Here is an 11812-nt window from a genome sequence, read left to right on the forward strand (position 1 = left end):
GGTAAGTTCAAATGTCGCACTGCTACAGTAAGTACATGGAAGCAACAGCTCTGGCAAAGCATTCCTTTAGCATTCTGTCATTCAGGTGCTTTATGAAAATATTTTAATATTGTTTTAGCACACAGTCTCCTCTTTGTGATACATACAGAAAATGCATACAATGCATACACTGAAAAGGTATTATGTTAAAAATGTACTCTGTAACCCAAACGTTCACTGAAGTTGCTGAGTTACTGCAGTTTCTGCAATGGAGAGAAAGGGCAAAGAAACAAAGCTGTCCCAAGTACATGTGTAAAATGTTAGATATGCCCTCAGCAGGCTTCTGTGCCACTGGTGCTGCTTGACTGTACTCATTGCCCCACTACACAGTGTATTCTTTTTGTCAACCTCGTGCTTCCTCATTTTTTTTCTTCTCATTTTCTTCCCCCACCTTCCTCTCATTCTTCCTGATGTGAAACATAGCTTTATAGTCAACACTAACAAGCTTTTTCTCCCCCTTCTCCTTCACGGCAGCAGTTGCGATTCTTGCAGCATCAAATGGCTATGGCAGCAGCAGCACAAGCGGCTCACCTGCGTCATCAACAGCATTCAGGCAGCCACTCAAAAAGTAAAAGGAAAAGAGGCACACCAGCCCCTCCAAAATCCTCAGACTTCCCCCACCCCAAATAAAAACTTCATTGAGAGGGGATTCTTTTTTTTTTTTTTTTCAGATTAAAAAGGCGAAAGCTTAAAAACAAATCAGTGTTTTACATTACTGGTGGGAAAATTAACTTTTGACGTTACACTGAAATAACTGAACTGTTTTTGGAAGCCAACCCTACAGAACTTAAGAGATTTCCTCTATAAAGCAGCTAGGGTCTGGTTTCCTTAAGTCACTTAATTTTTTAACAGAACATTTTATGTTGTATTTTTTACCACTCAGCAGCATTGTAAATAGTATAAGGGTGAAAAACATTTTAGAAAAAATGAACTTTGTAAATGTAGTATTGGTATTTGTTTATTTAGTATAAAAGGTTTGTGAACACTGTAACAAATACAATTTTTACAAATCCATTTTCAAAAAGGTATCTCCTTTTGTTCACTTGGGCTTTATACTTTTTATTACTTTGTCTATCAGCTTCTTTACTTCTTTGTGCCTTGTAATTGCTCTGGTGATACAGTCCTGAAGCTTGGCTCCTGTAAGAGGACTTCCACCTAAAAATTAAAGTGAACAATTTGATTTTCTCTATACTTCAGTTAAGTATCTCTAAATGTGTTTTCTAAATGAGAGTATTAAGTAATACAGTAATTCTTATGACCTACAACTTTCACCTGGAGAGCATACAGCTTCCCCAACTCCAGTCTCAGGCAAAGAAAGCAGAAACAAATGAGGTATAACAGGAGACGTGCTCAAAATCTGTTCTTTGCTGTATGTAGGTCAAGCTGTGACTTCTTTTTGAACTTAAAATATGATGGAATAGACTATTGCAGCTGGAAGGGACCTACAACAATCATGGGGACCTACAACTTCAGTCATGCTACTTTTTTCAAAATGAATTTCAAGAGCAAGTCATTTAATAAGTACTCAAGCAGCCTGTTATCATAAAGTACCCTCACTGTAAAAAGAAAAGCAGGTACGTAACATCTAGGTCAAGAAAAGATTATCATCTCTATAGGTTCCTGTGTAGTAAACTTGGAAGTACCTGGTTTATGGACAGAACATAGTCTGCCTTCATCATCAGTTACAATAGTTACTGTTCCAGTTGCTAAGTCTTCTTCTTCAGCAGTTGGATCAACAATGAGTAATGTGCTTGTGAAAGAAAAGCATATGCAGACACGTTAGTAGATGTTGCTCCATTAACATCATTGCAAAGTACACATAACATTCATTTTTACTGTAGTTTTACAAAATACTTGGAGGTGGATTTAGTGCTCAGGCTTATCTGTTTTCTTACCAAAATGCACCAATTTAAAAAAAAGAAAAAAAAAAAAACCACAAAAAATGAAGTGAGAGATTCCACATACTCAAGTGCATATGTCTGTTAAAATACTAGCTGTTGAAAATACAGCTTTATGCCTAAGTTTCATAGATTTGTGACACTCATGTATTGCAGGAAAATGCCATTAAGCTGCCATTTACAACATGCAGTCACTTATTTCATAGTTACGCAAAGAAAGTGGCATTGTTTTTAGGTGTAGGCTGCACAAATCTCTACTAGGTCTTAAGGCAAAACTCATTTCCAATGGTAAATTCACCTCAGTTTCTTGTCAGAGAACTCTTAACACAACCCAGACTGGGAATTGTTCAAAAATGGATTTACTGGGTTCCTTAAGGCAGCCAAAATAAGCTGTTGTGCATCACATGATGCAGGTCATTAAAAGATTAAGTATAGTTATTTTTGAACCATTTAATAAGTTAGAAATAGAGCAAACTAATGGAAAAAGAAAAAAATCTAAACTATAAGCAAACTTTGCGCAAGAAAAACTTGAACTTAAAGCTGAACAACCACCGTTCAGCCTTAGTTTCTTTAAAAAAATAAAAAAATCGCTACTATTACAAACATTTGGCTGAAGTGTGGGTCTCATGACAGAATGACTTTAGCTGAAGTTTTCATGAAGCCTCAGTTTACACAGTTAAACTGAAATTTAGTATTGATGTAATCAAACTCAATTTAGCAGCTGGAGTACCCCTGTGCTAAGTGACATTTATGACAAGTTTGGGGGCAAGGGAAGTCAGTAGCAAGGCTAAAAGGGCTGAAGCACCTCTCTTATGAAGAGAGGATGAGAGAGTTGGGGTTGTTCAGCCTGGAGAAGGCTCCCGGGAGACCACCTAGCAGCCTCTCAGTATCTGAAGGGGGCCTACAGGAAAGCAGGAGAGGGACTTTTTACAAGGGCATGTAGGGATAGGACGAGGGGTAATGGTTTAAAACTGAAAGAGGGTAGATTTAGATTAGATATTAGGAAGAAATTCTTGACTGTGAGGGTGGTGAGACACTGGAACAAGCTGCCCAGAGAAGCTGTGGATGCCCCCTCCCTGGCAGTGTTCAAGGCCAGGTTGGATGGGGCTTTGAGCAACCTGATCTAGTGGCAAGGTGTCCCTGTCCGTCGCAGAGGGGTTCGAACTAGATGATCTTTAAGGTCCCTTCCAATCCAAACCATTCTGTGATTCTGTGATTCCATTAAAATAGATGGAAGGGTGACAGAATTTTTCAATTTGAACTCATATGCAATGCATAATTAAAGGTTTTCTGGGTAATTTAAAACTTCACCAATAGTTTCAGATTGCCATTTAATAGCAATAGCATAATGAAAACATAAGTCCTTTGCTACGCTACTCAAAAATACTGCTTTATTAGTTCTACCCACATGCACTGTGCAGCATCGGCCCTTGGCATGACACAGGGACTTGGCACATACGGAGAGCTCGATGCATCAGACTTACTATTTGTGTACAGGTTGACTCCACTGAAGCCAGCTGTGGAGCTGCACAGTGCTCTGCACCTGCGTTTCTTGCCCACGGTCACACTATCCAGCAACCCAAAAGTTTTATTTATTCAAGGAGGGCTTTTACGCAGAAGAAAAATGCCTCTGGAAGCCAGAGTATGTAAAGCATATTATTTAGAGGGCTGTGTCAACAGCTGTAGAAAAACTAATAAACAGAATTAAAAAAAAAAAAAAACAAAACCAAACCACCAAAAAACCCACACCACACAACACAGGCACACATAGGCACACACACCCTCAATATTTAGTTTTGGGAGCTAAAGGGAGACTTAAGTAACTTGTTTGATGCAATAGTCGGTTTCAGTGAAGGGAACAAAGCCCAACAGACTGTCACTGAAAGCTTTCTTCCAAAGGCAACTTTTTCGTCCATTGGTAAGTATGTGTGATGTGCGCAAATAATACCCTACTGACAACTGTCTGCCCATCATGCTACCTAAACTCTCCTCTCACTTTCAGTCTACATCAAACTGCAGACCCACAAGAACTGGCATTAAAGCAACAGAAGCACTCTAAAGTACTGATAACTTTCTGCTTTGATGCATTTTGGTAATCACTTGGTCAACATTGGAGTTTAATGCTCCCCCGACTCCATCTCATGTTTGAATGAAAGGGCCTATTAATAATTTCTGCAAATACAGATTAATGTGCCATGAATCCCTGACATCTCTAAATATTCCTAAGTCTTAAATCAGATTCATAGCACAGTGAGCATCATCTTATTTGTCATTTTCTACTTTTCAAATGGATACCACCATAAACAACTGCATTTCTGACAAACAGCAGCAGAACACATACTTAACATACTTGGACTAATGAAGAGACAGTAAACAATTCCAGGTGAGGAGTCAAGTTATCAGATGTGATTATTCTGGATTCTCATAATAAGATTCTTCACCTACATGAACAATAACTTAAGAGTGCTGGTCATATTTCATCTTGGGTAATTATGTTTTCAGTTATCCAGAGGTTCTGTTGTTCTAACTGGACCGTTACTTCTTATTTCCTCTGTTGACTAAATCCTTGGTATAAGCTGTTCAAAAACTACCGTCTTTTATATCAGTTAGTTACATAGGCTTCTAAAACATTAATTGCATAGGTAACATTCTTTCATCTCAAAGATACTGCAAAAACATAGAACAATATCTATTCCCATACTTTTAAGTGTATCTTTTAGGTTAGGAACCAGTTCTGCTTTAAGTCACAGGAAGAAGTGTCCAACTTCATTTTGTTCTGCATACTGATTCATATCACAGAACTACAGATCAGTTCAATGAGACGGGCCATGGACTTAAGATGAAGTGAAACAGCACTGCCTGAGACTACACGCTCTTCGGTACCAGAAATGCATAAGAAGTGCAGAAACATCATTGGTAGCATCCTCTGGCTTTCACTTCTTTTACATACACAGTTGTTTTCATAAGTACAAAACAGTTAGAAACTTACTCATCAAATATACCAAATGATGTGGCAACTGGATGCTTCCTGATAATCAAAGGATTCTTCTGTTTTAAATTAACTTCTGATAAACCAGTTTCTTCATTTATAGTAACTGATGGCAATTGTACTGAAGAGATGAAAAAATGACAATGGTGTAATATTAAACATTGGTGGGTTTAGTAGGCCTAGAGATGTCCAAGACTACTGATATATTTAAGCTGTTCTTTTACCACATTGGTAAACCAGTGAAAACAGATTAGAATAGAGTTTTGCCTACATTACTGGTGTTCTGTACAAAAAATTTCTTGAATTCGAGGAAAGTATTTAGCTTAGAACTATCCATTCAAAAAAGTATTCTTCTCAAGCTAATATTCTTCCTTACACAGAAGCATTTCCTGCTTCCAAACTGCCACACAATTACAATACCTTTAGAGTCACGTTTAACAAAAAGTACTTTTCCGCAAAAAGCCTACTGGACACATAAAAATCAGTGCAATCTGATCTTCAGATAACTCTTGCTCTGACAACCCATACAGTGTTGGAGCCAAGGAAATCAAGAGTAAAGTAGCTATAGGAATTCAAAGGCAAGAAATTCAGTTAGAAAAGGAGGCCTTGCTGTAAGTTTCCCTTTATATTGCCTCCTACGTGCATTTATAACCTACATACCTGTGAATAATCAATCCATATGTTGCATGCATTAACAGCTTTTTCAAACTACAAGGCGTTAAGCTAGGAATATTCTGTTGTGACAAGTAAGCACAGCCCCAACAACTTATTCTCCCTACACAAAATACATTAACACGGTAAGACCCTGATCTAGACACTGAAGTTGTTTATAACCGCTGCTGAAAGATTCAGATCTCTGACAGAGAAGAACACATGGCAGAATAGCTATTAGTCTTATAAGAGAGCAATAATATGCACACAAAAAGATCCTAATCCCCAGGTATTACACATCTATGGCATCCACACCATCATTTCCACTTTGTATTTGCGTTTTAGTAATGTAGCATTCAAATGACAGGAAAAAAGCAGTCTTAAGGAATCGAGAACCAGCTGCCTATTCATCATGATTCAAAACTAATTTCTCCAAGCAACACTAGAGTGTGTGTCTTGCTCTAGAGAAGACTTACCATTTTTTAATGCTGCTAACAAAGCAAAGACACTGGCATCCAGAATATTTCCATCATAGTCCAGGCATATGATATCACAGTATAACACCCAAGCAAGCTATCAAAAAAGGTTTGCACATGTGAGATATTACAGCAGCTAAGCAAATGGTGCATTATCTAAGAAAACAAAGATACTTATTTCTATAATACGATTTTTACACTTCAGATGTAAACCAAGCTATGAAGACTAAAAAGCAAAAACAACACCCAAACAACCTATAACCCCAAATACCTTCTTTAACATTTCAACATTCATCTTGTTAGTATGTCCATCTTCATTTTGAGATACAACTTACCTTGCCATTTGCAATACATAGATCTTCTTTTGCTATTACCTGTGAACTAAAATAAAATGACAGAGTAAATCAGGAAACAGAGAATTGTCTTGCAGAGTTGTTTGTGTTTTAAATGCATTAAGATGATTCTTACTTTTCAATCACATCTGCAATGAACTGGCTTGCTGCTTGAGCCTCTTCACCAGGTGGTCCAGAGCGAAACCTCGTTGAACAGAGCGATGGCAGTTCTACATTTGGAACTAGGAGGCAAATCATTAGTCATAAACTAAAGAAAGCATGCAATGGGATATCAAAAACAGAAATAAGACAACACACACTCTTAATACCATTTTATGTACTTCAAATAAAAGGCAAGACCAAGAATCTTTCAATCAAGCCCTTCTACTTCTCCCCTCAAAAATAAAGTTATGCATGAGTTTGTATCAAAGACCTTGTAGTACTCTGTACTCAGAAACTATATATTCCATGGAGAAGCACATACTCCTAACTACCATTTTCTTTTTGTAATCCTGCTGTGATTATCATGACACCCACACAAACTCTTCTTTAAATGTTAAGCATTGTTAAGTAGATCAAGAAACAACAGCATTTTCATCTCACTGCCCTACAGTGAGTATACTCACTGCATACGCTATTTGATTTTTATCAACCATTAAAAACTGATGCTTTAGACTTGAAGCAAAAACATGCATAAACATTTGTGAAGAACACGTAAGCATTATCAAGTTCACTGAAAACAACATACCTTGGAGATGCCTTATAAAAAGGGGATTTAGTCTAAGCTCTCAGTTCCATGGGATTATTTTATTTCAAAAGAAACTCCAAACAGGACTGAGGATGTACCCCTGGGACTCCTACAGTTCTCCAAGAAATAAACGGGGTTTATTTCACTGTATTTAAGAGTTAAGTTTTTTGCCTACTGGGACTTCAAGATAAAAGTTAATGTGCCTTTGCACAACCTTATATGCCACAATCTTTTACAGACTACCTTCCCCCTCTTAACATACATACTTCCCCCTGCTGCAGGTTTGTTTTCAGCCTGGCCTGGAATCAGCAATAAGAAGGTAGCTTTACATGGAAAACTCACAAGCAGAGCAGGGGGAATTCTTAAATTTCTGAAGTACCACTTCCTATGTCAATCTGGAAATTGATTTTAAGAAAAGTAATACAAGTTTACCCAAATTCATTCTTTCAAGAAGTCTTCACAACACACTCAATCTGTCCCATCATTACAGCCTTTTAGCTGAAGCAATACAAGATCTGAGTAACATCGATACTGAAAAGCTTACCAATATATCCCTTATTAGCAGAATCTACTGCAGGTGCAGCAAGTTCCTAGAGAAAAAAAGACAAAAATTAAGAGCTGAATTTTGTACAAAAAGATTTTCCAGCTATTCTATATATGAGTGGTCATTTTCTTCCCAGTTATCATTACAATGAGATTTACAAGAGCCATTTTTAATCAGTCCCTGTCTGTATTTTTCCAATGGGAAAACTCAATACCGGGACATGGTGCGATTTGTCTCCTAGCTCATGGCAGGCCAGCAGTAAAGTTGAGGCTACAAGGCACTTAATAGTCCAGCCAACTAATTACCAATGCACTTATTTATCAATATTCAGTATCTCTTCAAGTATATAGCTTTTATCTAGAAATAACAAGACTTTATTTTGTTATTTCCCCATACACAATACACGCCACAAAAATATATGTTCTCAGACTATACAGGTAGGATTAGACAATTAAATTATATATTAACTTTCACATCTGAAAGTAACTCAGGTGAAAGACCACAATTGCGTCTGACTGGCAAATTATTGTAACTCTGCAGGAGATTCATTCTAAACATGAATGCACAAACTCAGCTAACAGCTAAGTTAAAATAAAAACCAACCATACCGCTTTAACTCCACAAATCACCATAGTATTTCCTAACTTCACCAGGGCAGAACCATCTGCAGTTGTAATTGAACCTGAAGAGAGAAAGTGCTGTTCAATAAAATCTATTTTGCCGTTCAAAGGGCCTTAATTAACATCCACCATTATTATTCCAAATAAGCACTTGCCTATGTTGACAGTGGTTGCCCGGAATTCACCTAACTCCCTTCCATCGGGTCGACAGTCCTCTTTCTAAACCAAAATTACAAAGTTCAAATTAGAAAACATTTTATTAAATAACACACCTATATTTATGCTATATGAGTTCATATAAAGTAGTATTCTCTTCTTTTTAGCAGAAATATGCAGTTACAAAAATGCTAAGGAAAACTCAATCACATTATAGCTTTTCATCGCTGATACGTAGTTTATGGTTGTAGGCCTGCAAACAAACTATTTTTTTTTCAATTTATTACAATTTCTTTAGAAATTAAACATAACAATAGATTGACTGTCTCAAGAGCAAGTACTACAGGCTAGATTCAGAATATCATCCAAGAAAGAATACCGATACCTTAAAATGAGTTTCTACCTGTCCGCATGGTTTAGATTTTGTAGGTAATTCCTCTCCCCCATCCCCACCTACTGGAGCTCTTAAAATTAATGTTAGAGTGAAGGAAAAAAAAAAAAACAAACACAAAACGCCCTTCCAAAAAAATGCCCCAATGTTCAAATACTGTCAGTCAGAAGTTGTACAATACCTGAACCTTAAGTTAGAAATTGCACCAATTCACCATCGTGTTATATCTGAATTATTATTCATCATAATTTTAAGCTTCTCAAATGCAAAGACTTTTGGTTCAATTATGAGAACCAAAACTGACTGCAATAACACTGGACCCATTTCTAAGGCGATACTACCTTAGTAATGGACAGACTGATTTAACATACCAAAAAGTCAGCGGTTTTCCTTCAGTTACGGTGAGCATGGTTAGCAGTGATATTCTCTATTATTGATTTTTAGTAGCATCTAAAAGCCTGGTCTGACGTAACTTTGTACTAGGCACAAATGCATCACCATCTTGGTCAAATTTAACTCGCATTCTTTTTGAGGCCAACAGAAGCATTTACCCATCAAGTTGAACGGGGATACAACCTGCTGCAGCACCAATACCACAGACAGATGGAAACACACGTTCTGAAGAGTATGACCATTTTTCCTCTGCTCAGTGAGTTTTTTATTTTCCCTTATAGTTTCAGGTTTCCATACACACGAATTACAAAAGCAGAAGCAAGCAAGAAAAAAAATTGTTTACAAGCAACTTATACACACGTATCATGTTTTACTCACCAAAAATCTTCTGTAATATTCCAACGGTTCCACTGTTCTAAAACAAATATAAAGAGAAGTTCACATGCAAGCTCCCAAGTAGGAAAAAGACAGCAAAAAAGATAAGCAAGCACGAACCTACAACAAAAAATAATTTGAGAATCAAGATGACCAGCAAAGCTGCTTAGCAATATGGTTACAGAAAGATGAGGAAAGTCTAAACTGATCTAAGAAAAAGATGTTTTCCTACATTGACTTCCAAAATGCTTCTTCCTTACAAGGAACCTGCCTGCACAAACACCTAACACAAACTATATAAACTCAATAATCTTGACTATCAGTTTTAATTCAAAAGGCATGTTTATTGAGACAAGGGCATAGAATGAAGAAATGCAGAAAGGGTAATTGTATTAGTGTCCGAAATATTTGTTAGTTCAAGGACTGCTTTCAGATGTACAAAACAGTTTAAAACAATTTTACAGTCTTGAAATGTTAGTTTCTCTTAGAATCTTTAAGAAAACATAAAATTAAGAAATATACTTCATGCAGTGCTTCAGTTGAGAAACAATCAATTGTTATTATTAATTATATACTGCTAACAGCGTTTGTGTATTAGTATTTTAAGCACAGAACATTAAAGTAAAAAATACTCATAAAAGTGTTGTTAATATTTGAACAAAGCCTTCTCAGTTTTTTCAAAATAAGCATTGCTGGGGGAAAAAAAAAGGATAACTGGAAAAAGCAAGTTTTCCAAAGGCAAACTACCATATAGAGGTATCACAACTCATGATGGCAAGCATGAATTAACCCCTGTTGGTTCTCCATATGTTGGTCCTGTACTACTGTTTTTTAACCCCAACACATGGCCTGTTCTCTTCCCATTCATGTAAGAGCACTTGCAAAACCTTGTTTCACACATATAAACTGTAAATCTGGAAGAAGCAAAGACACAGAAACAGGTTGCCCAGAGAAGTTGTGGATGACCCATCCCTGGAAGTGTTCAAGGTCAGACTGGATGGAGCAGTCTGACCCTTTGAGCCATCAGATCAAGCAAAAGATGTCCCGGCCCATGGCAGGAGGGGTCAGACTAGATGATCCTTGAAGGTCCCTTCCAACCCAAACCATTCTACGATTCTAAAAGGAGCAGGGATTCCCTACTCTTCCAAGCTCCTTGTAATGCTTCACTAGACTCATTCTACTTGTACCTCTTCCCTTCGACAGAGAAGGCTGCCCTCCTCCACATCTAATGCCCCAGGAACCATGGGACAGTTCAGGCTGGCGGGGCCTCTGGAGGGTCTTAGGTCCAAGCTCTCGCCCAAACCAGGTCCGCACAGAGCAGATATATTGCTCAGGGCCCTGTCCAACCACACTGACCGTCTCTGAGGATGGAGATATCACCGCCTCCCTGGTTGACCACCCTTCACTATGAAATATCTCTTCAGAATCATGCTTCAACCTGTATCCACGGTCTGCCTCTCCTGTCTCCTCCACACCCCACCATATTAGGTGGCTCAAGGCCTTACTGATCCCTGTGCTTAGCCATGCCTTTTTAAGACTGAACAAGCCCAGCTCGCTCAGCCCCTCCTCGCACCCTTCGGGGCTCCAGCCCCCTCAGCACCCTGGCAGCTCTCCGCTGGACGTGCCTTCGCCTGCCCGCATCTTCCCTGGACCGGGGTGCCCCAAAGCGGAGCCGGCACCCCAGGCGCCCAGCGCCAGGGCCGCGAGGCGCCCTGCGCTGGGGTGCCCAGCAGGAAGCTCCGCGGGGCGTCCCTGACACCCACCCGCGACCCAGCGCCGCCGGGGCGCTCCCGCGGCCGGTAACGCGGGGTTACCTCAGCCAGCGCCGGCGCCTGCCGCCAACCGGGCGGCCGCCGACCCCGCCGTGCAGAGGAAACAGCATCGTAAAGAAAACGATACTAGTTGAAGAGAACACACCGCATCCCTCTCCCCTCCAGGCGCACGCTGCCGGGGACGGCGCAGGGCCGCGGCGGTAACGGGGTAATGGCCCCGACGGCCCCCGCGGCGCCGCCTCCGCCCTCAGGAGCGGGCAGAGGAGCGCCCGCCCGGCACAGGGGACGAGGAGCGGCCGGGACACCCCAGCGCCGTGCAAGCAGGGGACAACGGCCGCCAGGCCCATCACTTACTTGAAAGCCGTCGCCATGGCGGCGCCGCTGCCGTCCCGGATGTGCTGCCGCCCCGTGACCCGGCCGCCCGGAAG

General features: G+C 39.7%; 2 protein-coding genes across 5 annotated transcripts in view; one reads left to right on the forward strand and one right to left on the reverse strand.

The window, feature by feature from the left end:
* SUPT20H (SPT20 homolog, SAGA complex component) overlaps positions 1-686 on the forward strand; it is a 34123-nt gene extending 33437 nt beyond the window's left edge. For 3 of the 4 annotated variants that reach the window (XM_068419440.1, XM_068419472.1, XM_068419463.1), the window contains one exon: positions 514-686. In XM_068419440.1, the coding sequence (XP_068275541.1) occupies positions 514-611 (98 nt within the window). In that variant the 3' untranslated portion in view covers positions 612-686. The remainder of the gene's footprint in view (positions 1-513) is intronic. The other variant, XM_068419447.1, reaches the window with a different exon arrangement.
* Positions 687-979: 293 nt separating this feature from the next.
* Positions 980-11808, reverse strand: EXOSC8 (exosome component 8). The gene is made up of 11 exons (XM_068419483.1): positions 11739-11808; positions 9616-9652; positions 8453-8516; positions 8286-8359; positions 7678-7723; positions 6522-6627; positions 6389-6434; positions 6054-6150; positions 4927-5047; positions 1683-1789; positions 980-1194 (listed from the first exon to the last, which is right to left on the reverse strand). Exons 1-11 carry the CDS (start codon positions 11753-11755, stop codon positions 1079-1081), a joined length of 831 nt encoding a protein of 276 aa, XP_068275584.1. The 5' UTR covers positions 11756-11808; the 3' UTR covers positions 980-1078.
* Between the last annotated feature and the right edge of the window lie 4 nt (positions 11809-11812).

This window comes from Nyctibius grandis, chromosome 2, assembly GCF_013368605.1.
Source record: "Nyctibius grandis isolate bNycGra1 chromosome 2, bNycGra1.pri, whole genome shotgun sequence".
Classification (NCBI taxonomy): Eukaryota; Metazoa; Chordata; class Aves; order Nyctibiiformes; family Nyctibiidae; genus Nyctibius; species Nyctibius grandis.